The 26,558-nt window shown below is 41.9% G+C and overlaps 1 protein-coding gene across 1 annotated transcript in view; it reads left to right on the top strand.

Moving 5' to 3' along the window:
* LOC126473146 (potassium voltage-gated channel subfamily KQT member 1-like) overlaps positions 1-26,558 on the top strand; it is a 1,059,334-nt gene that overhangs the window by 700,151 nt on the left and 332,625 nt on the right. The window contains exon 6 of the mRNA XM_050100004.1: positions 4,142-4,252. Within this exon, the coding sequence (XP_049955961.1) occupies positions 4,142-4,252 (111 nt within the window). The remainder of the gene's footprint in view (positions 1-4,141; positions 4,253-26,558) is intronic.

Here is a 26,558-nt window from a genome sequence, read left to right on the forward strand (position 1 = left end):
GAGTAAGACGGAATTTGAAATCGCGTCGTAAGCAGCACCGTTCATACTCCTCAGCAGGATATGGTCCATATTTTCCAGGTTGGTAACGCTATCACGAACTACGACACTCCCACGCCGATACAGAATTTTGCCAGAGTCTCTCGAGTAGCCGTAAATCTTTTGGCAAGTGCTGCTTACTTCTACATCTCGACGTACAACCCCATCACCTGATATCAGTGATAAATTCTGGTTCTACTGCAAATAACACGGTTTCCATTGATAAAGTAACCCATAGACGATGGTTCAGGCAAACAGAAGGTGGACTACGTTATTACCTGTGCAGTTGCACATAAACATTGTGCGCAGCGAATTAGACAGGAAACCGCAACGAAGTCGCAAGCAAGACAGGATGCCGATCTTACAAAGGAAGCGTGACAGTGCCAAGGTTGTCGAGAGCTAGCTCAAATAGTCCAGTAGCATCGCATGCTAAATCCAAACACACAAGTAGGGTCACTATTGACAAACGGCTATGGAGCGAACTAATGAACAAACGGGAGTGGTTTGAGAGGATAGGTACCACGAAACTGTTTAACAGACTGGTTTCACCGATTTTCTGCGCCTGTCGCAATCCTGGTGAGCGGAAAGTGTACTGTCAGCAGCAAGTCGACATACTTAGAACGTCTATTCCTGCTATAGAGACCACATCAATATTGCTGCTGTCCACCGAGGATGCAGCAACACTCAGAGAAGTCACTTGAGCTGTACCGTCACTTCCTCGTAACCAGTACCTCGAAGTCTAATGAGAAACCGTGACTCTACCTGCTCTTGTCAGGTCTTTTTACAGTCTTGAGATTCAAAGGCAAGAGGACGTAATGTACATTCTTCTTACACAAAAGTAATTGTCCTTTTGACTTGTATTAGATGTGCCAGTGAACGCCCTGTCTCTCTCATTACGACTCACTGACACATGGATACTCACTTTATTTTGAGGATTCATTTGAATCGTAATTTTACGTCTAGAAGTAACGGAGTATGACGTGGCTGTTGATTTCGCTTTCGCGGAACAGTCCTGGTAAGAATGTTCGCAAAAGTAAGTGTATCAAAATACACTATGTGATCAAAAGTATCCGGACACCCCCAAAAACAAACACTTTTCATATTAGGTGCGTTGTTCTGCCACCTACTGCCAGATATTCCATATCAGCGACCTCAGTTGTCAGACATCGTGAGAGAGCAGAATGGGGCGCTCCGCGGAACTCACGGACTTCGCACGTGGTCAGGTGATTGGGTGTCACACGTGTCATACGTCTGTACGCGAGATTTCCACACTTCTAAACATCCCTAGCTCCACTGTTTCCGATGTGATAGTGAAGTGGAAACATGAAGGGACACGTACAGCACAAAAGCGTACAGGCTGACCTCGCCTGTTGACTGACAGAGACCGCCGACAGTTGAAGAGGGTCGTAATGTGTAATAGGCAGACATCTATCCAGACCATCACACAGGAATTACAAACTGCATCAGGATCCACTGAAAGTACTCTGACAGCTAGGCGGGAGATGAGAAAACTTGGATTTCATGGTCGAGCAGCTGCTGATAAGCCACACATCACGGCGGTAAATGCCAAACGACTCCTCGCTTGGTGTAAGGAGCGTGAACATTGGACGATTGAACAATGTTAAAACGTTGTGTGGAGTAACGAATCACGGTGCACAATGTGCCGATCCGATGGCAGGGTGTGGATATGGCGAATGCCCGGTGAACGTCGTCTGCTAGCGTGCCAACATTAAAATTATGAGGCGGTGGTGTTACGGTGTGGTCTTGTTTTCCATGGAGGGGGCTTGCACACCTTGTTGTTTTGGTTTTGAGTGGCACTATCACAGCACAGGCCTACATTGATGTTTTAAGCACCCTCTTGCTTCCCACTGTAGAAGAGCAATTCGGGGATGGTGATTGCATATTTCAACACGATCGAGCATCTGTTCATAATGCACGGTCTGTGACGGAGTGGTTACACAATAACATCCGTGTAATGGACTGGCCTGCACAGAGCCCTGACCTGAATCCTACAGAACACCTTTGGGATATTTTGGAACGCCGACTTCCTGCCAGGCCTCACCGACCGACATCGATACCTCTTCTCAGTGCAGCACTCCGTGAAGAATGGACTGCCATTCCCCAAGAAACCTTGCAGCACCTGGTTGAACGTATACCTGCGAGAGTGGAAGTTGTCATCAAGGCTAACGGTGGGCCAACACCATATTGAATTCCAGCATTACCGATGGGGGACCCCACGAAGTTGTAAGTCATTTTCAGCCAGGTGTCCGGATACTTTTGATCACATAGTGTATAATTAACTTACCAGATGGTAAGAAACGTGACCAGCAAATTCTTTTGAAAAATGTAGATCAGAGAACAATATACAGTGTTCTTATCATTTTTTAAACATTCAGTCGTGATCCTTTTCCACTCAGTGAACTTTTTGTCCCGACTTTTTTGTGAACGATTGCTTCCGCCTTGAGTTTGTTGTATTTAGATTCACTAATGAGATCGTCCAAGTCCTTATCCGCCCGTGCCTTCTCTTCTCCACATAAGTAACGTTCTAAATTGGTTTTACAGCTCCTTATACTTTCTCTCGAGTTTTAAATCTCTCCACGGAACCAGATGAAGTACTTCATGTACCTTCTTCTTAAAAGCATTTCCACACTACTGCATATAATCCAAAGGAACCATTCACCCGAGTCATCAGTTTTGCTCGTCTTTCGCATTATTGTAGTGGGCAACTACTTATCTGTAACAATGCCAGCTCTAATACAATGGCTTCTCAGGCTTTTTCGAAAACTGGAGGTTCAAAGTTTTACTGCTCTTTGAATACCATACGAGAGGGCCAACCATCGAACAGCGGTTTTAGATCAACCGCTTAAATTGGCAGATCACTATGGTTATCATTATTATTCATTTACGAAGAAACACGATTCGATGAAACTTTTTGGGCGAAGATCTAAAAAAAAAAAAAAAAAACACATTACATGCAGACTTCAAAGTCTTCGACTTCGCCGGTTGCTGTAATAACGCTGCGCGGCGTTTGTCTCTCTCCTATTATGTTCAACAGGACTCTGAAACTTTGAACCTCTGTTTCTAGAAAATTCTCTGTAATCGCATGGTAGTAGAACAGAAATATTTATATATGCATTCTTCAATTATGTATTACCATCGTACGAAAGAAAAAGGAAATGGTGACCAGGTGGGTATTAGAAAATGCCTATTTCGCCATTCTGTTCTCGGTTTAATGCCTGTGCTAAATTTCCAATTGCCAAGATTTCGACGCATAGTGCGGTAGTGTGTAGAACTGCATTAGTAGTTACGCTCTGAATTCAAGTAATGCTAATCGTTACAGGTGGTATTCCATATCAAACGACTTTGTACGAATATGTTGTGTCTGTTCTTCCGAAAATGTCCGAAAGAACAGACACCCCGCAGAATCTGTATCTGTGATACATATTATGTAAGGTGGAAGGGGTAGAAAGGAAAGTCACTTTTGATGTCAGCTACAACGGGACTTCATGCGAAATCAGCGGCGACGAGTTAAAATTTGTGTCGCACTGGGACCCGTACCCAGGATGTCCCGCGCACTAGGCAGTTGCGTCAACCAGTGCGCCTCCCGCACACAATGTTTATTGCAATTGTGCGGACTATCTGGGCACACCTCTCTGCCGACCCACATTCCCATCTAGCGTCAGCTATCCGCAGTCCCCTCCGTGTCCTCAGTACTCCCTACTTTGAGATTCCCTCACGAGGTCGGACGTAATAGTGCGTCCACACTGAAGTTGGTGGATTCGTTGCCCATCGAGGCGGTACAATTGCATGTCCAAAGAACAGACACAATGCATTCATATAACTGATTCGCCTCGATGGGCAAGGAATCCACATGTTCTCTCGTCGAAGCTGATTCCGCATAAAGTCCCGATGGAGCTGGCATCAATAGTCTGTCCCTTTCCCTTTCCTTTCTCCCCCTCCACCAACAATTTACATATAATGGCGTCATTTGAACATGAATACAGATTCCTGGACGGAACACAACACTGAAGCAGTGTAATGAGAAGGTCATCGGCTGTAACTGAGTCTGTCGCCTTGACGGCTGACGATGATTCGTGTGTTGCAGATCACGCTGTGCACCGTGGGATACGGCGATGCTGTGCCCATCACGTGGCAGGGCAAGGTCATCGCCTCCTTCTGTGCCCTCCTCGGCATATCCTTCTTCGCACTGCCTGCCGTAAGTACCCGCTGTACGACTGCAGTATCAGTCGTTGTGGAATGAAGATTTACTACATTTGTGTTTGTTTAGACAAGTTACCGCAGTGCGCATCACATGGGAAGGTGCTTTGCGCATAGACAGATAGCAGTCGGGAAAGGAATGGGCGCGTGGGGGATGAGGTCTGTCTACGCGTAGTGGCAAAAATTGGGGGAGACAACGTCCATTTTGCCATTCCTCACATGATGTTTTTGCCGACAAGAAAAATTAAAATTTTTGAAAGAGATAAATACTGCTTATGACTGGAGTGAGGAGGGAAGGCACCTGCTTTGAGGGGCGATAGTATTAGTGATTCTGAACGAGAAACGTCATATGGAGAAATGTCCTTTTTTTTTTAAGTTTACGAGGAAACTAATGAAAACTGTGGGGAACAGGACAAAATCAGGTGACAGTAAATGAAACAGTTTGATCTCATGTTTATTTAATTGTCTAAATTTCCTCACAAAAGATGTTCAAAAGGTCCACAGTCAATTTCGATGCCTTTTGCAGCAGTTGTAGACAGCTGCAGGGCTGCTGGTGTGAGCTCTTTCGTACGGTCCTTTACTCGAGCATACGAATGTAAAATACCAGCGAGAATTCCTCCTTTGTGCCACCCCATGCTTGTAAACTTCGCTCTTATGCCAGCCATACAAACAGTATTCTAATGGAGAAAGATCGGGTGACCTTAGTGGCCGAGAAATGACTCCGCGGCTACCGATCCACCGTTCCAGGATAGGTTTCAGTGAGGTACTGTGTCACTGGACAAACGGAATGTGCAGGAGCTCCATCGCTCTGGAAGTATATACGACGTCGTGGTGCCAGAGGAATATCATCCAGCTATTCTGGTAACACATTTTAAACGAAATCAAGATATCGTATTCCATTAAGATGATTATCTAAAACAGCAACTGAACCGATAAGTTGTCATAAATGATGCCACACCAGCGATCACTGAGAAACATTGGTGAATATTTTCCACAGTAGCATGCAGATTTTCGTTTGTCCACACGTGAGAGTTGCGTGTGTTACTGATACCGTTTGCGGGTACATGTTGACTCATCAGTGAGCAGAATATGTGGAATACAGCGTCTATTGGCAGTGATACATTGACAGAATTCCTTCCGTTTGGCAACTTCTCCCACATGCAGCAGATGAAAACTCTGATAAAGATGCAGACCCTGCTCATATACAGTACGCATCACTCGTGTTTTTGGAATACAAAGTGGTGCAGTAGTTCCTCTAGGGCTGGTAGATTTTCTGCGTTCTACCATTTCAACAATGTTCTCAACTTCACTAAGATCTTGTTGGACGGGAAGTTCAAATACAACGGCGCGTTGGGAAGCGTACCACGCTCACGCAGACTGTCAAACATGCTACTAAACACCCTGATATCCAGAACACTGCAATTAGGAAATCGTCGTTCGCATTCGCGATCAGCAGCTCTGGAATTCCCATTGCAGAATTCGTAGACAAAGATCGTACTTCCAGACTCCACATATGTGAAGACCTGCGGCGTTTCACTACACTGACCCGTCCTGCTTTGACTGTACACATAGCGACACTATAGTACACTAGTTCAACCAGTGTACACTGAAGAGCCAAAGGAACTGGTACATCTGTCTAATATCGGGTAGGGCTCCCGTGAGCACGCAGTAGTGCCGCTACGCAACGTGATATGGACTCGACTATTCTCTGAAGTAGTGCTGGAGGGAATAGACGCCATGAATCCTGTAAGAGTCCACAAATCCGTAAGAGTATGAGGAGGTGGAGATCTCTTCTGAACAGCAAGTTGCAAGCCATCCCGGATATCCTCAATAATGTTCATGTCTCTGGAGTTTGGTGACCAGCGGAAGTGTTCAAACTCATAAAAGTGTTCCTAAAACCACTCTGTAGTAATGCTGGACATGTGGGGTCTCGCACTGTTCTGCGGATGCAGATGATCAGAGAGCATGCTTACGTACGTGTCACCTGTCAGAGTCGTATCTATATTTATCAGGGGTCTCATATCTCTCCCACTGCACATGCCCCACGCCATTACAGAGCCTCCACCAGCTTGAACAGTTCCCTGCTGACATGCGGGTTCCCTGAATTCATGAGGTTGTCTCCATATCCGTACACGTCCATGTTTACGGGCATAGACAAGGGGTAAAGCTTTGAGTCGCGCAGTCATCAAGGGTACACCAGCCATTCGGCTCTGGCTGTTTCGTTGAATGGTTCGCACGCTGACAGTTGTTGATGGCCCAGCATTGAAATCTGTAGCAATTTGCGGAAGGGTTGCATTTCTGTCACGTTGAACGATTCTCTTCAATCGTCATTGGTCCTGTTCTTGCAGGATCCTTTTCGGGCTGCAGCTATGGCGGGGAATCGATGTTGTACCATATTCCTGATATTCACGGTACACTCGTGATTTGGTCGTAAGGGAAAATCCCCAGTTCATCGCTACCTCGGAGATGCTGTGTCCCATTACGCGTGCGCCGACTACAACACCACGTTCAGACTCACTTAAATCTTGATAACCTGCGATTGTGACAGCAGTAGCTGATCTAACAGCTGCGCCCGACACGTGTTGTGTTATATAGGCGTTGCCGACCACAGCGCCGTATTCTACCTGTTTACATATCTCTGTATTTGAATACGCATGACTGTTCCAGTTTCTTTGGCGCTTCAGCGTACTAGTGAGATGTAAGGTAAACAACATGTACACTTGCAGACCTCGTCGCCCCACCATGCGCATGTGAAATGCGCATTGAAATGGTTGGTAAATTTAGTAGACTAATGTCGCTTTGGTTTTTTTCACATGTGATTGCTACTGATGATGGACATGCGACTGACTCCCGTGATTTTCAAAGAGCTGTTAGTCGGATAGCGGTTAAGAAATGCGCATATGTTCATTTTTCAGAATCACCAATGCTGTCACCCCTCAACGCACGTACCTCTTGACTCACCCTGTATTTATTGATGTCAATTGTAGTTTTGGCTGTTTGGCATTTTCAAGCATACGTGTCGAATGCCGTGGCACATTATCAATATCACAAGTGAATATAATCGTCCACATCCCATTTCATTGCGACTGAGAAAATGAGATATCTGTACTCTGTCACTTGTATTATTTTGTTTGCCAGTTACATTAAAAATGAAACAACTAGAAGCGACATAGACATACATTCAAAGAAGTTATGTATAGCATGCAAAAATTTTATAAAAAATGTGGATCCACGCTTCATCAAAACTATAAATCAGTTGTATCGTCATATAAGTATGGCAACGTTGCACTCTAAAACAGACTAAATCTAGTTGCTTGTCGGCTTGTAGTGTAAGAAAATCCGCAGAAACATTCAAAACTTGGCTGTCTTTTGACCTGACTCGTGCTACAGGATGGCGACACTCAGTACAGTTGGTGGGTTACGTTAGCTCTTATCAGTTACATAGAAAGCTATACTTTTTCTTTATCATGTACAGTTCTTCAAGTAGTAGAATACTGGATTTTTTTTAAAGAGTGATATGTAAACAAACTGTTTTTTATTCAAATTGTTTTTATGGTGTTAATTTTGTAACGAGATGCAGATTTTGTTACTAGATATTTATTTGGCACTTTTTAATTTTTATATTCATTAGTAACTTTGTATTTCGTATTTACTGAGTTTTCAGTTCTGACGATAACTCCGAAAGTCGGAACTGGTAAAATGTTGTATGTACATGAAACCTGATCAGCGTAATTGTGAAGATAAGTAGAAAGGTATTTTGCAGAACAGATTGTGTGCTGTATTATGTCTATGTCAAATTTCAGCAGTTTGTTTTTCATTCCACTAATATTTCGTTCTTTCTAATCGGTTTTCAGTATATTAGATCATAATGAATTAGCTCCGAATTGAACACTGTGAAGTAGCTGTTTTCACTAATAAGGCGATCAGTCTCTGATAGCAATGTATGTTATACCTATTAGGTGTCTAAGTCACTTGGAATTTGCTATACAACGACGTTTACTATTTGAAATGCTTGCAGGAAAAGTAAATTATTATTGACGAAATTTTGTTAAACTTTCGTTCAGATAAATATCAACAGTAAGAAAATTCTTACGTCAAATGAAACGTACACGGCCAATTTGTCACCAAACAAAACGACGGAAGAGAGGCAGACGTCACGTTTAATACCATACATGCATTCCACGACTCAGAAACAGCTGGTGTTAAAGGCTTCTTCCAGATAGCGGCGACCACTTACTATATGACTGTTGTAGCGACACTCACATTCCTGGGTAAGTCCAATACAATGCTTTTACGTAAAAGCCAATTTACACAGATTACTGTAACAGTGTCGATATATTATCCGACGTGTCACGTAATTTTTCTGATACCTATTGCCAGCCACCGATCGCCATTATCTATCCACTCTTTGTCTTATCCTCTACTCTTGGTAATCATCCGAATTGTTTCTTTGTATCTGCGGTTCTTGGTACGTATCAACGAATACCACGCTCTCTTTTGGGGAAGAGTGTTTACCTAGAGAATAGTGAACCTAGGAACACAGGATGTTTTCTGCACGGTACTTCAGTCTACTGACTGATTTTAGAGTCACACGAAAGGAATGCAAACTAGAGACAGCCATTAACAGTTTCCGCCAATTTATACTGTTTTTTTTTTTTTGTTTTGTTTTGTTTGACATGATGTTCTGTTTTGCACAGCGTTTCTAAATATCAAGCTTTCTACTCGTTTAAGTACTGTATAATAAATTACAGGCATTTGGAATACATTGTTAATTTTTCGGGTACAGATTTTTATGATGAGTGAAATCCGCTCTAATATCATAAATGCGATAACTGTCTGTTAAGCTTTCACGGCTAAACCGCTGAACCGATTTTAGTTAAATTTGGTGTGAAGATAGCTTGAACGCTGAGGAAGAACGTAGACTACTTTAGAAAATTTGTTGTACGACGTATTTTTTGATTTGAAGAATGTAACAAGAAACATGGAACAATAATTCAAGAATGTTCAAATGTGTGTGAAATCTTATGGGACTTAACTGCTAGGGTCACAGTCCCTAAGCTTACACACTACTTAACCTAAATTATCCCAAGGACAAACACACACACCCATGCCCGAGGGAAGACTAGAACCCCCGGGGGGACCGGAACAATAACTACTCTCTTTGACATTTGAACTTTATCACGTTTGTGAATATGTCTTTACTGTTTGAGGTGTTTTATAAAATACGAGTCATCGTAATGGAAACAAAACTTGTACAGTCCTCAACGCGCTTAATCCACAATTCCAGACTAATATCAGTTACAAGCCTGCTGCATTATTTGCTGCCGAGCGTCATGCGTTTCTTATAGCGTCTGATATGTTTGATGACTCAGAACAAGAAGAAATTTAAATATGTATGACAGACAGAGACACGTCGTGTTTTTACATGAAGAACGCGGGAGGCTTTTAGTGAGGCTGTCTTTGATCAAGATATGTTAGCGCGGCCGTGGTTAATAAGCAGAAACGTGAGGCCAGCTGGCAGTAATACACATATAAATGTTATAAGATTTGCGCTGCACGGAAGTACAAATTATTTATTATCTTCGTCAGTCTAGCGATGTTTGATAATTTTGGAAAGTCTGCATTTTATTTCAGGGCCATCAGCATCACTTTTGATTAGCGTTGCTGACTCTTACTCAGGGAGTCCCGGGTTCGATTCCAAGCCAGGTCGGGTTCTCTCCATTCGTTATGGATATACGTGTTGTCTTTATTTTATCATTATCAACGCGCAAATCGCCGAAGTGGCGTCAGGTAAAGACACTTGCACCAAGCGACCGAAGATCCCTAACGGGGTCCCCTGCCCAATAAAACCATACGCACATTTCATTTCATTTTGATGATATGCGAGCCCAGCTGCAGGTAACAGCTAGTGCTATATTTTTTTTAAACGTATTTGTATAAAATGTGGGCAGTTAAGCCATACTGCGTCGGATATGCCCCATCTTGTATCCTGAAAAAGGAGGTCTTATACCATACAACATATGGTACTTCCAAATGAACTGAGTATTTTTAATGTCTAAACAGTTTTACCCGTCATCAAAACAGAAATTTGTGATAGTTTGCGAGAGGTTGTGTTTGAAACTGTATATAACTTGTAACTGAGTTTTGATAATGATTGTTCTAAATTTGATTTCACTTACTGATTTTTGGTGTGCAGTAGAGTAATAATATAACAGATGGGCTATTAAATATAGTACTGACAAGATTTTCTCGATTGCTACCCTTTCAAATTCAGTCGAACAATTGTTTCTAGCTACATGATCATGTAGTACGTTATACTTAATTTCCCAGTGTAATTTATGAAATTTCAGAAAAAGACTGCAGTACATAAAAATGAAAGCCATGATTTAAAAATAGAATTAGAAAATATATTAAACTTCTGTCACAGAGCTGGCTAGAAGAAAAAGTCTATAAACTGTACCAAGATCTAAAACTCTCTCCTAAGTCAATCTCAGTGATGTATCAGGGTGAGGTAGCAGCATAGTCAAGACACTGCTTCTGTACTCCTGCCAGTCATTATGAATAACGGTTACCGTAGCTACCCCAAAAGTTACTTCAGACGAATAGCGACGCACCCAATTTTCTCTTAAAATATTGTTGTCCAGCAGAGAGCTACCACGCTGTCTTAAGGACGACGTCGACGAGACGTTAATCTTACTTTGTAATCATCATTACATGTATAATGGGTATTCGCTACGTGTGATATTTGTCTCGCATCGGTGACCTTGAATAGAAAAGGAAAACATATTGAAAGCCTTTTGCCGAAACAACCCATTTCTCTCGAACATCGTGAAATGAAGTGCACATCCTACCATACACATTACGGGGACCGAACACAAACAATAATTCTGTGCAACCTTGCTCCTCATCGCGCCGCATAGTGGCTCGGACTTCAATGCAGGACGTTACGCCAAAATATGTTTTCTGGAATTATCTCATTTCCCGCTCGTCCCCCTCTCCACGTCAGACTGAATGCGCTGACGTAATCTTTCCTCCTACCGACAATCCCGCCCCCACACCCCTTCTTCGAACGTCTGGAACCGCAAGACCGCTACGGTCGCAGGTTCGAATCCTGCCTCGGGCATGGATGTTTGTGATGTCCTTAGGTTAGTTAGGTTTAACTGGTTCTAAGTTCTAGGGGACTAATGACCTCAGCAGTTGAGTCCCATAGTGCTCAGAGCCATTTGAACCTTCTTCGAACAGAGCTGTCGAACTTCCATATTACAAAGCAAAGTGTCTTTCAAAAGTACATCATGTAGGTAGTTGGGTCAGATATATCCCTGAAACATGAAGTCTGATAGGCAAATACACTTAGTGTATTTGTGTGTGTGTGTGTGTGTGTGTGTGTGTGTGTGTGTGTGTGTTTGTGTGTGTGTGTGTGTGATGAGTGTATTGAGACACTCATCAATGAAGTCGTGCACTCACTGGGCTGACGTTAGCAAAGGCCAGCTTACAAATCCCTGCTGGTCCGTCCAGATATCAATTCCTCCTGGTCCCACTAAATCACTTCATGCAAATTTCGCATTATTTCCTGCGAAAAGTCGTCTGCTGATTTCTCCTCCCATTCTAATTCATTCTTAAAGTGTGCCTCTTTCTAATGACCTTATGTAGATGGAACTGTGAACTCTCTTCTTTCTTCCTTTTTATCAGATGCACATGTAAGCAGAACTTCCTGAAATGTATGCATAGAAAGAAACATATTAACAGCTTGGCAGCCCTGCGCCAAGCTAGAAGCGCGTTCTTTGTGTTTTCTCGTAAAAATAAGTAATCATTATTACAATATCACTTACTTGAACAGCTCACTTCGTAGATACATGTATTGGTGTGTTTTTTAAGCTTTCTATTGAAGAACTCACTTTTAAAAGATCGTAATCACGTAATGAATGTTGATGCCCTTCACTGGTATACCGCCATTTCATAGTCCTGACGTCACGGTATTTCGTCGGTCAGTTGGACCGTTGAAACATCGTGCCGTCAGGACGACAAAAAGCACCTGCATACCAGTTTCAACAGTAACAGTGATTTGTTTACACACAGTTGCGTATAGGCCTAATTTTTGTTAACGTGGTTTCTTGCTTATCGGTAATGTAACAGACTTATTCTCACTCAAGTACTGTATTTAACGTGAGTGAAAAGTGCCCCGACTTCCGTAAAATTTTCAGCTCTGGTGTGATTTGTGCTGTAAGTTTTTCCATGTGGTGATACGTAGTGGCGTGGTAATTTGGGGAGTAAATGAGGCTCTTCAGAGGTTTTGTAGGATATGTAGTAGATATATAAAGCTAGTGGAACTGAGAGGGAAAATTGCCGCCCTTCAGGCTGAATTAGACAAGGCTGGGGAAGATCAGGACAGGTAAATGAGGGAGAAGGGTAAACAGAAGTGGGAAGGGAGAAGGTAAACGGAAGTAGGAAATAGCAACAGGCAACAGGAGGAACAGGCTTAGAATTACAGCTTTGTGGTTAATGTGAAAAATAAGTTTGACCTGTTGCTTCAGTTAGAAACTGATGGGCCTCTAGCAAATGCTGTTGTAGATAGGGCACAACAAACTTTCAGCAGGAAACATAAAAAGTAAGAATGTAGGTAAGTCAGTAAAGACAAAGTATTGTTGTTAGGTAGTTCTCACGAAAGAGCTGTTGGTCCACTTTTGCAGGATGAAATAGAATTTGAATACCAGACCACAATTTATTTTAAATTGTATTGGTCTGGAGGAAGTGATATAGGATTTAGGATCACTTTGCAAAGACTTCACCAATGAAGGCACTGTGGGTAGGCCAGGTAATAGCACTGACATAGGACAAGTGTGACCTCGCAAAGATCATATCAGCATCGAGGCATACCAATGTTGAGTTTGAATGTCGTTTCAGACACCATGAGCTACCCCGTTTGAGTTCGTTAATCAGGAAAGTTTTGGAGGTGGAGCGGCTACTTATGTCGCGTTCAGAGTTCATTGGATTTTACTAGGCTAGGATTTCATCTCAACAGGAAAGGGAAGGATAAACTGGCTGGGCTAACAGCAGAAAATTTAGGGAGGGAAGCACTGTCATGAGCGATAAATACCAGTGGCTACAGTATTCAAAATAGCAGCTTTGTTTAGGATAGGGGGAATAGAAAGAAACTAAGTTTTAAGAGAGATTAAGATTGAGAAAGAAACCAAATTATATAAATCTGGCATATTGCATCAGCACAAACAGAAGTTAGTTAAAAATTTTCAGCAATCAGCAGGTATCGTATTTCGACCAAATTTTAGCCCAGTCAGTGGGTAATTTCATCTATCTTCTCCATACCAGAACATTCAAACTAATTATGTGCATTGATGACTTAGAGTCATCAAATCCACTTGAAATAATCTGTCTCTCTGGACATCATGTGACCATTGGCATAGATTTGTTAGTGTTACAGGGTTTAGGCTTAGCATCTTATTTTTGTAGAGCAGAAGTGAAGAAAGGAGGAGTTGCAACATTCATCAGGAACTGTCGTAAATTAAAAAAATAGACATTCATAAATTTTGCCAAGAGAAGGGATATGGGAGTATATGCAACGGAAGAAGAATTTCGTAATAAATGGTTCATAATCATAAACATATATCGAGCACCTGCAAGTAATTTTAATCTGTTCATTAACCACCTTGAAGCTCTATTGCCTATTTAACAACAAAAAACCAAGATATAGTGGGTTCTGGTGACTTTAAGTAGATTTTCTAAAAACGTCTAAGAGCAAGAATCTATTACAACCATTAGAATCAGTGACTGTATCATTCCACTTCATTTCTAGCGAAATCTTTCCAACTAGGGTAGCAATTTGCTCACAAACAGCTATTGATAATATTGTTATATGAAGGTCTAATGAACGAAATTGTATTACAAAATCAACAGTCAATGACCTCTCGGGGCATGCCATGCAGGTTCCTTTGTTAGATGTTTATACTGAACAGGATATCAAACTATTACATCTGAATTCTAGAAGATGGTCAGTGAGCCCATAATTGATTATTGTAGGACATTCCTCAAAGACGTTAGCTGTAGTGCTGTATACAGCGCTAATGGATTGAATGAAAAATACAACATTTTTATTAATAAAATACTTACCTTATTTCAACACTGTTTCCCCCAAAAACTAACCCAGATTAGACAAAAGTCTGCAAAGAAACCATGGATTACTCGAGGAATCAAGGTATCGTGTAAAATAAGAAGGAAACTGTATCTGTCAATCAAAAGCAGGTCTGATGTTCATGCTGTAGCACGTTACAAGGCAAAAGATTAAAGATAGTAATGCAGGTATCAAATGAATTACATTACAAGAAAAACATAATCACATCAGATAACTAAATAAACACAGTATGGGATACAGCGAAGGAGGAGACTGGAAGAACTAGACATGGAAAGGGGCAAATAGCGTTAACAGTAAATGATACGTTGGTAAGATATATAAGTAAAGCTAGAAAACTTTTTAACAAACGTTTCATAACTATTAAGGAAAACATGGGGGTATCAGGTTCAGTAGGTGCTGCCATGGAGTACCTCAGACCAAACAGTACACGTAACTTCAGTAACAGGAATATGACCCTCACTACCCAAGAAAACGTAACGTTCTTCATAAAATCCTCAAAATCAAAAAATTGTAGCAGCTATTTTAAATTACCAACGAAGAGTGTGCTTCTGAGTTTAGTAACATGTTAAGCCATCTGTGTAACCAGTAGTTTATTAGTGGTACATTTCCTGAATGGTTGAAATATACTGAAGTTATGCCCTTTTTTAAGGAAGGAGATAAAGAAATACCGTTAAATTTCCGTCCAATTTCACGTTCACTAGCATTCTCAAAAATTTCAGTAAACGTCATATACAGTTGGCTTCTTAATCAACTGACAGCAAATAATATATTGCCCGAGTCTCACTTCGGATTTCTAAAGGATTTTGATATTGAGAAGACTATCTTACACATACAGTGAAAATGTACTTCATTTATTAGACAATGGATTACAGGTTCCTGGTATATTTTATGATCTGTCAAAGGCATTTGACTGTGTGAATCATAGTGTCCTTTTAAGTAAATTAGAATATTACGCTCTATCAGAAAATGCTGCAAAATGGTTCAATTCTTGTATCTCCGACAAGAATAAAAGGGTGTCATTAGAAAAGAGACATGAATTAAGCTATCATGCATCATCCAAATGGGAACTAATTACACGTGGTGTCCCACAAAATTCCACCTTAAGGCCCTTGCTTTTTATTTGTGTACATAAATGACCTCTCATCAGTAGCATTACCAGACACCAAGTTTGTGTTTACAGACAATACAAGCAGTGCGATAAGTAGCAAATCAAGTGTAGTCTTAGAAAGATCGGTTAACTAAATTTTCTGGATATTAATAAATGGTTCCTAGCCAATTGTTTGTCACAAAATTTTGAAAATACACACTAAATACAATTCAGAACTTGTAAGAGATTTCCCAATATTATATGACTAAAATGTGATTACAGATCGGTAGAAGTTGTCGACAGTGCTAACTTCTTGGGACTACAACGTGATGCTGAATTCAACTGGGAGGAGCACAGTGCAAAACAGAAACAAATCATTATTTGCAATGCGAACTTTACCACAATGTTTCTTTTTTTTTCAGTTTTGTGGAAGACGAATTAATAAAATAATACGTTGGCTTATTACATATCTGAGTATCGTTGCATAGCAATATGTAAATTATTCCTATTGTGGCATTAGAAAGGTGCCACTGTCCGAGAACTGCCGGAGACCCACGTCAGCTATTCCACCAACGAGACCGATGAACGTATCTGCTTTTCCTACTTTACATAGTTCCAATACGCCTAAGTAAAACATTCTGCATACCCAGTGGATTACGTTGCTCCTAATGACAGTTCTTCGAAGTGTTAAGAGTTCTAAATGTGCAGCGGAATAAGAAGTAAAATCAGTCAGGCTACCATTAGTCTGAGGGTAAATTTCGCGGATCGGAAACAGTTCCCTCTTGAGAAATCTCTTTAAATGGGCAGCGTAAGAGATGTGTCCCATCGTAAGACATTCTTTTGCAGTAAACAGTCCATTATGATAACAGCAACAGAAACGAAAAAATTGAATCACGAAGATTACAAAATTTCTGGCTTTACAGCTCGAGGAATTAAGTAAAATCTAATAACGTCAATCTGCATGTTGCCTTTAGAACGTAAATCAATAATTGTCTCCCACGGACTGAGAACAGTTCTTCTCAGCGAGACACACCAGTACACGCCATCGTAAACAAATTTAATGTTCTCTCCGGCAAACCCATTAATGCTTTTGTAGCTTCCCCCATCCCCCACCACGGTCCCTCCCTTTCTGTTCCTTCCCAAACAACCTTGCTCCCGCCATTCACGAAATAAGAAATTAATTACGCACCGGAGATGGATGAATGGCCATTGTATAAAGGCAGCGCCAAAAGTTTCTTAAAAGAAGCGGAACTGATTATATTTCTGGTTGCTTCCTTATTGTTATCAGGAGCCCAGAACGCTGGTTGAGCTCTTTATCTGAAGATTCCTCTTCTCAGAGCCTCGCTGCAGTTTCAAAGCAAATTTCCACTATTTTAAGAATGCCATTAGTAGCTACGCTGACTCATTTAATTTCAGAGGCCGTGCTCTCTCTTTTGCAAAAGTCGTAAAGTAAAGGAGAAGGAACATTAAAGAAGAAATATTAGGGGCACGTTTAATGTCAAGTCGCCATGCATAAAAAAATAAAAATATGAGTAAGAAAAAAATGGAAACTCATATCGCAGCCTTGAGGCCATATTCGAATTTCGCTCCGACCGCCGTAATCTTATATCAGTGACCGCATACATTCTAATTACACAATATCTTATGACTGCACTATCAGAAAGTAGTTTAAAGTGATTAGAGGGGGAAAATATTTTTTCTTAGAATAAATTATCATGCAACTCATTTAAAGTTGAACACAGCAAATTAGGCTGCAGGAAACACTCAGGCCCGACAGTATCAAGGCGTGGGGAGTAAATGAACTGTCTTTGTCCGTCCAGTAGATAGTCAGGATGTTTTTTGCTATCTTTCAATCTGTAGAATTTTAAGCAGAGAGAATTTCTATCCATTTTGTTCAGAGTACAATATTTACACGTCTGCTGCGTAACTGTCAGGACAAAGGTGCTCGATATTTAAGCGCGTTTGCTGCAGCTTAGTGACCAGTTGTTATGAGTGTGGCTCATATTACACGGGAAAACCGCGTAGATCAGTGTGCAGAAGACTTACAGAACACCACAGAAGCTAGAAGCTGCGGAGAAAAGGCCCCACCTTTTCGCGGCGTTGTCTTGAAACAAGACACCGCTTTGTAGTACATGTATAAATGTCGCACTCTGGGTACAATGGGCGGAAACTGCCTCAAATTGAAATCAAAGACAATAGAAGAACTCTTCCGTACAGCTACTGAAGAAGCAAACAGACTAACGTTACTCCCCACTCTTTGATTCTGCCAGACATGACTTATTCTTCAAAAGCAATTTTTGTTTTTGTGCCTTCCTATAAATGTATTAGCCAGTAATTTATTTCAAAGTTCTATGATTGTGAAATATTATTTCGTTTATTTAGCATTAGCGGTTAATTTGTTTGATGACTGTAAATTAGTTACTTTATACTTGTACTAGGATACATTCTAACGTATTAACCAGTAATGCTACTCAATTTTTGTTTTCGGATATGATTCAGTAATAGTAAATGTTCAAATTTCTACAGAATTTACACGTATTGACATCAATCAGCCCACAAAAATGTTCTTTTTGTGGTCACGTTATATAATTTTCACGTTTTGCTATAGTAATTAGCCCTTCTGTCCTTCTTTTAGTGGCTATTGCTCCAGCAATCATCACTAACAGCAATTTTATTGTCATCTTACTATTATTGTAATTAATTCGACTATTTCGCCGCTCTCCTTTGTTTGTATCATCAGTTAAGTATGTAAAAAAAATCATAGATTCTCGCGATTTTGCATGCAAATCGTACCAAATCTTTTGCTCTTTAAGGGAAACTGATCTTCCTGGGTCAACATAGTCGCGAATATGAACAGTGATCCAATACTGTCATTTTTTTCTTACTCCATTCATTGGTCACAGTATAAATTGTTCTGATGATGACCGGTTTCAGTCAGTAATGACCATCTTCAGATATGTGCTATACCATGTCATAAAGCCGTTTTGACGATGCCATTACGGCTTTATCACATTAGTACATGGTGTAGAACAGATCTGAAGATGCTCATTACTGACTGAAACCGGTCATCACCAAAGTAATTTGTACAGTGATCATAAACTGAAATGAAAAATATTTAAAATACTTCATATGTAATGGAAAATTTTGTGCCTCATCTCTCTCTTCCTGCAGACAGTATTTAAAAATAAACGTTTCATTGACGTAGAAATTAAAGAGTATAGACGTCAGACTACTGCGTTTGCCTCTGTTAACGGTAGCCGTGCTGTCGACTGTACTGTATTTACGTGAGGTCATAATTTTTACCAGGTTGCCAAACCTTTCTGCATATTTGGTATAGTTCGTGATTTTCTAGTGTACTTATTATTGCCTGATGTGCGGATATAAAATGTCGGTTCCAGCTATATTTATCGGTGGCGTGGTACCTCCGTGCTTATGTTTAAGTGCCAGATTTTGTATTGGACTTGGATTTTGCTTTCTGACTTCTTTCTTTATGCGTTTAATTAAAGATGTTTGGCACTTATGTCTCAGGTTCACAAGATTATGACCTCCTTTTGGAACTGCTAGAATCAACGTCGCGAATTGTTCTTTAAACAAGTGACCTCTTGGCAAGAACCAGCGAAAGGCTCCGCGGATGTTAGTGCCCAATGTTTCTGGGCTAGGCAGGATTTACGCCATGTGCCACAGTTTACATGCTACTGGTATTTATATGGTCTTCACTTTCTGAAGCAAGTCCAGTGCCTGATAGAGCAAATTTTCAAGACGATCTTCTTTTGTTCCAAATTTCTGTTCATTTGTGGGTAATGATGTGAGCCGGAAGTGCACTGAGGTAGAGGCTAAATGACTTGACCAATGTGCTAATTTTGTAGCACTCCGTGATGCCAATAGACTAATAACCCGAAACCCCCGTTTCACAAATAAATAATTTGTAAAAATGGCAAAATTGTTGTTTTTTTCTTTAAATGACATATTGTGTTTTTTTTCCACAACACTTCCTTCATTTGCATTGTACTGACCGAGCCAAATGGCTGCAGTGATTACCACCCTGGACTCACATTCAGGAGGATGGCAATTCAAATCTGTGGCCGGCCATCCAGATTTAGTTTTCCATGTATTCCACAAATCAAAGGAGAAAAGGTAGCGCTGGTCTGGCGTCAACACACGTCACTGTACAGGCTCCCAAAGAAGAGTCCAGCATGTGACCTCACCACCCTCTGTACTGCTGCAGGGGAGAAGAATGCTGACTGTTTCAACAGTTGCATTTCGGCTATATTGTATGAGAAAATATAAAAACATTCCAGCTCAATGTGCAGGACGGTCATGTTATAACGTAAATAGAACAGAACGTAATACTATTTTCGCTGCAGTTTAGAAGAAAACAATTAAGCGGACATTTTCCGACATTTCCTCTAACTAGTTTATCAATGTTGGGACGTATTGTTTGGGACATTTTTGACCGAAGACTTCATGTTGGGTTGTGATCTGCCAAAGTGCATCGGGACTTGGACTTTACTAAGTTCATAATACAAAAGAATTGTTCGCATAAATATTAAACCGAACCGAACATACATAATACCCACGCAACAAGTGCATACAACCTAATTTGTGCATACAATCTAATATGAGGAACATTTTTATAGGAATCAGCCAGGTCTTCCCTGTGATTAGATTTATCTTTCAAAAAATCGTCACATTGTAAATTTAACAGCCGGCCGGTGTGGCCGTGCGGTTAAAGGCGCTTCAGTCTGGAACCGCGTGACCGCTACGGTCGCAGGTTCGAATCCTGCCTCGGGCATGGATGTTTGTGATGTCCTTAGGTTAGTTAGGTTTAAGTAGTTCTAAGTTCTAGGGGACTGATGACCACAGAAGTTAAGTCCCATAGTGCTCAGAGCCATTTTGTAAATTTAACAGTTCCAGTCGGTATCTGATAGGGACGTTGTTGACAACCATTAAATACGGGGTTGAAAAGAACTGAAACGTTTATACATCTTGAAACTTGGACTCAGACTGATTACGATGAGTTTGTAGAATTTGCACATAGTCTTCAGAGACACCAATATCTGGAGTACGCACGTACGGTAACTTCGGAAATTGCGCAGTGTTTCCAGCCAGCAGATGATTCGTCCACAGATCCATTGCCATTTTGAAAGCTTTGATTCTATGGTGCCTATCTCTTTTTATGAAACCCTTGCCTTGGAGTGAGGTATTTAAATCGTTCAAGTGACCTGTTAAATCAGCAAGGAAAGCTAAGTCACAATCCAATTCTTTTTGATTAATTAATTTATTTATTATATTTTTAAACTGAGGAGCAGACGGATTTTGATTAGCCACGGATAATACCCTATCATTTCTCAACTCAAAGAATCGATCTAACACCTCACTCCTGGTCAACCAGCGCACGTTAAATGATAAGGAAGATCACCATACTGATTGCCACATTCTTCAAGAAAAGTTTTAAGTGTCTAAGGCCTCTTGACTAGCTGGAATTTGCAATTTGTGCCACGGTATCCATAACATTTTGAACTTGAATGTACTTGACCAAAGATTCTCATGATAAAAAATGTAATGGATTGCACTAAGATCGTGTGTTGCACCATTAACATGTTTCAAATGTTCTTTCATCCATGTTACTAATCCCACATTGACCCCTATCATAGACGGAGCCCCATCTGTTGCGACAGAAACTAGCTTATTCCAGCTCAGACCAAAATTTTAAACAGGCCTTTCAACACCTTGAAAACTGCCGAACTCCCTGGCGATGCCTTCATGGGAACTAAATCCAACAATTCCTCTGTGTTGTTCCACATGACGTCGGCGCCCCTAATGAAAACAGATAACTGTGCAATATTTGATACGTCAGCATTCACATCGACAGCCAAAGAATAGTGTGCAAACTTACGTGCCATAATACCTAGTTTCTTTTGGACATCTACACCCATTTCCTAAAAACACTCCTGAAAATGGAAAAAAGAACACATTGACACCGGTGTGTCAGACCCACCATACTTGCTCCGGACACTGCGAGAGGGCTGTACAAGCAATGATCACACGCACGGCACAGCGGACACACCAGGAACCGCGGTGTTGGCCGTCGAATGGCGCTAGCTGCGCAGCATTTGTGCACCGCCGCCGTCAGTGTCAGCCAGTTTGCCGTGGCATACGGAGCTCCATCGCAGTCTTTAACACTGGTAGCATGCCGCGACAGCGTGGACGTGAACCGTATGTGCAGTTGACGGACTTTGAGCGAAGGCGTATAGTGGGCATACGGGAGGCCGGGTGGACGTACCGCCGAATTGCTCAACACGTGGGGCGTGAGGTCTCCACAGTACATCGATGTTGTCGCCAGTGGTCGGCGGAAGGTGCACGTGCCCGTCGACCTGGGACCGGACCGCAGCGACGCACGGATGCACGCCAAGACCGTAGGATCCTACGCAGTGCCGTAGGGGACCGCACCACCACTTCCCAGCAAATTAGGGACACTGTTGCTCCTGGGGTATCGGCGAGGACCATTCTCAACCGTCTCCATGAAGCTGGGCTACGGTCCCGCACACCGTTAGGCCGTCTTCCGCTCACGCCCCAACATCGTGCAGCCCGCCTCCAGTGGTGTCGCGACAGGCGTGAATGGAGGGACGAATGGAGACGTGTCGTCTTCAGCGATGAGAGTCGCTTCTGCCTTGGTGCCAAAGATGGTCGTATGCGTGTTTGGCGCCGTGCAGGTGAGCGCCACAATCAGGACTGCATACGACCGAGGCACACAGGGCCAACACCCGGCATCATGGTGTGGGGAGCGATCTCCTACACTGGCCGTACACCACTGGTGATCGTCGAGGGGACACTGAATAGTGCACGGTACATTCAAACCGTCATCGAACCCATCGTTCTACCATTCCTAGACCGGCAAGGGAACTTGCTGTTCCAACAGGACAATGCACGTCCGCATGTATCCCGTGCCACCCAACGTGCTCTAGAAGGTGTAAGTCAACTACCCTGGCCAGCAAGATCTCCGGATCTGTCCCCCATTGAGCATGTTTGGGACTGGATGAAGCGTCGTCTCACGCGGTCTGCACGTCCAGCACGAACGCTGGTCCAACTGAGGCGCCAGGTGGAAATGGCATGGCAAGCCGTTCCACAGGACTACATCCAGCATCTCTACGATCGTCTCCATGGGAGAATAGCAGCCTGCATTGCTGCGAAAGGTGGATATACACTGTACTATTGCCGACATTGTGCATGCTCTGTTGCCTGTATCTATGTTCCTGTGGTTCTGTCAGTGTGATCATGTGATGTATCTGACCCCAGGAATGTGTCAATAAAGTTTCCCCTTCCTGGGACAATGAATTCACGGTGTTCTTATTTCAATTTCCAGGAGTGTATGTTACGTAAGGGTCTTAGGTGACAAAATTTACTCTTTCAAAGACTTACACTAAATAAGGGCACATTTCTTCAGCGGTCATCACAATCACTTTTTTCTCAAAGCCTCCTTCAGTAAACAAGCCTTTTTTCTGCTAAATGAAGAGCTACTCTGTGTCTCAGACTGAGAGACGCTTAGCTACTTGGTTAGTCCTCCACATCGGCATATTGCTGTAGTTCCGACATTATTGCTTCACGTTCTTCTCCTTCAGATTTCTCATATTCATTTGCGTGACACACAGCGTATTGACGTTACAAATTACATTTCCTAATACTCCGACCTTCTCTGATATATACTAAACACTTTGGAATTTCAACGTACCGCACAAATAGAAAATGATTTTCCCATACAGCCATCTGCTCCGTTTCACTTGTTCTCGCCATGTTATTGCCATCGAGAGCGCTACAGGTAACTGAACACTCCAGTTCCGTGCTCATAGCGCCGTTTCTCTAGGCAATATTGCAGTACACAGCTCTCGCATTAAGTCACACGAACTCTCAGTCTTGCTCTTCGTTCCGACTCGTCACACCGCCTGAAGCTATCCTCCCTCGTCCCAAATCAGTTAAGCCAAGTGCTGTGATATTTGGTTTGAAAAGGACACAGGTCACATTCCTTCCCCATTAAACACTGATCTCCGTTACTTCCTTGTAACCAACCACGTATTCCGCTGGTAATGATTTTGTTGCTCAGAATCTCTGAATCTTTAAACCAACATCATTCCCCTAGAAACCTTCTAGTACCTGATTCAACGTATGCCTGCGAGAGTGGAAGTAGTCATCAAGGCTAAGGATGGACCAACACCATGTTGAATTCCAGCGTTACCGATAGAGGCCGCCAAGAACTTGTAAGTCATTTTCAGCCAGATGTCCGGATACTTCAGATCACATAGTGTATGTGTAAAACACTGACAAGGAGAAGGGACAGGATGATAAGACATCTGTTAAGACATCACGGAATGACTTCCATGGTAATAGAGGGAGCTGTAGAGGGCAAAAACTGTAGAGGAAGGCAGCGCTTGGCGTACATCCAGCAAATAATTGAGGGCGTAGGTTGCAAGTGCAACTTTGAGATGAAGAGGTTGACACAGGAGAGGCATTCGAGGCGGACCGCATCAAACCAGTCAGAAGACTGATGACTAAAGAAAAGCTTTAATTAAAAAGTCAGTCTTTGCAGAGGGTAGGTGTTTGGCACAGGGATTGTTAGTTGACACTCAACATAAACTAATGCAAAGTATTGCACAAAATAGTTAGAAAGAACCATTATTGTATGACACACAATGGCAGAACAATCGCTGAATGGAATCACATCCGTTATATGTCTGGGAGTTTGCTTAAGAAGCGATATAAAGTGGAACAGCCACATAAAACCAGTCACAGGAAAGGTAGATGTCATACTGACATTCATTGGAAGCGTCCTCAATAGGTGTAGTCTACCCACGAAGGAGATAGCTTACAAAACCTTCGTTTGACCAATATTTGAGGATTGCTCATTATTCTGGGATCAGAATTAGATAGGACTGATAGACGAAATAGACACGATTCAAAGAAGAGCAGCGCGTTCGTCGTAGGTTCACTTAGTATGCGTGAAAGTGTCACGGAGGTGCTGAGCCAACGCCTGTGGCAGACATTATGGGAAGCGTAGTGCATCAGCGTGTGGTTTACTCTTAAAGTACCGAGAGCATACGTTCGTAGAAGAGTCAACTGATATGTTGTTTCCTCCTGCGTACATCTTGTGGAAAGACCGTGAACGTAAAATGGGAGAGATTCGAGCTCGCACGGAAACTTACCAATAATCGTTCTTCCCGCGGACAATTCGCATCCGTAACGGAAAGGGGACGAAGTGACTGGTACACAATTTACCATCCGCCACAAACCATAAGGTTGGTTTCGGAACGTAGATGTGTAGTTGGATGTAGACAGTTACGGTAAGGACGTAGGAGGTAGTTTGCCGAAAGCGCTTCCCCCAACGCTGTGGAGTAGACATACATCCAGCGCAACGGAACAGGGAGCAAGACGTCTGCAGAATTTAATTTTCATGGGATGTTGCAGAGGGAGTCCCATAACGGCGTGCCATTTACAGCACAGTAAAGCCAAGTAAGGGACAAGAGAATTTTCTCGTAACAAAGCTGTAGTTTTCTACAACCTTGAAGACAGAAAAACGAAAAACAACTCATGGTTTTCAGTCTTCTTCCTTTCTATGAATAATGCCAATTCATCTTCCAGAATAGATACTTTTGAAGGTGACGACATGCGTTTATTACATATAAATTCGCTCATGAAGAAATAAAGAGTAATGTAAATATTATATTAAACCATCTGAAATTTTTCACTGCCGCGATTTTCATTATAAACGGATGGCCAAAACATTTTTTTCATAATTATGAGATGTTATTTGTACCGTAATACTAACAGCACCCGTAATTGGTTCAAATGGCTCTGAGCACTATAGGACTTAACTTCTGTGGTCATCAGTCCCCTAGAACTTAGAACTACTTAAACCTAACTAACCTAAGGGCATCACACACATCCATGCCCGAGGCAGGATTCGAACCTGCGACCGTAGCAGTCGCGCGGTTCCGGACTGAGCGCCTTAACCGCGACACCACCGCGGCCGGCGCCACCGGTAATTGACTCATTTCAGTGGACCTATCTACATCTACGTCCATACTTAATAAACCAACGAGAAGTGCATGAAGAGCATGCTAGACGGCATTTTCCATTCTACGAGTTGTTACACTTCTTCTCGTTCCATTCACGGATGGAGGGGGGGGGGGGGGGACAATGATTGCTTCAGCCTCTCTGTAGGCGCCGAAATTATTCTAATTATTTCCGTGACATCTGTACTGGAGTAATACGTTGAGTGTTGGCAATATCCTCCTAGTGTCATCACTTAAATTAGGTTCTTGAAACATTGTAAATTGGCTTTAAAGGAGGTAGTTTGCGTTTATCTTCAAGCGTCTCTCAGTCAGTTTTTTCACCATTTCCATGACACTCGCATGGGTCAAAGGAATCTGTGACCATTTCTACCACTACTGTTTCTGTATGTTTACAAACCGTAGTTAGTCCTGCTTTGTGTTGGTCACACACACTTAAGGAATATTGCAGGATGAGTCGCATGGATGTACTGTAAGAAATATCCTATTCCTCCAATATCATACCAATGAAGCCGCTTTACCTATGATTGAGCTTTTGTGATAGCTCCATTTCTTATCCCTAATCTTTATTAAACTTAGGTATTTGTATGAGTTGACTAATTCCTGTTGTGTCTCATTGACTTTATAGCCATAGTATTCTGCGTTGTCTCGTATTTTGAAGACCAAAGTCTTAAATTTCTGAACATTTAAAGCAAATTACCAGTCGTTTCACCACTTTGAAATCTCACCAGAATTAGATGAATATCTGTGCAGCTTTCTTCAGACATCATTAGAGATAACCGTGTCATCTGCGAGAAGTCTGAGGTTGACTGCAAGGTCACCAAGGGGAATTAGAACGAAAAAGAAGTTTTATTCATATTTTTGGATTTTTATCTCCTTATAAAATTTGCAATTTTCCGAATAAAATGATATATTTAGACTCTCATGGGAAATACTTTTTTATTTTTTTACATGTAATGTAAACCGGTTGGAAATGTTAAAATTTTTACGTGTATTACTTCAAGATCTAATA

Source organism: Schistocerca serialis, chromosome 4 (assembly GCF_023864345.2).
Source record: "Schistocerca serialis cubense isolate TAMUIC-IGC-003099 chromosome 4, iqSchSeri2.2, whole genome shotgun sequence".
Taxonomy (NCBI): domain Eukaryota; kingdom Metazoa; phylum Arthropoda; class Insecta; order Orthoptera; family Acrididae; genus Schistocerca; species Schistocerca serialis.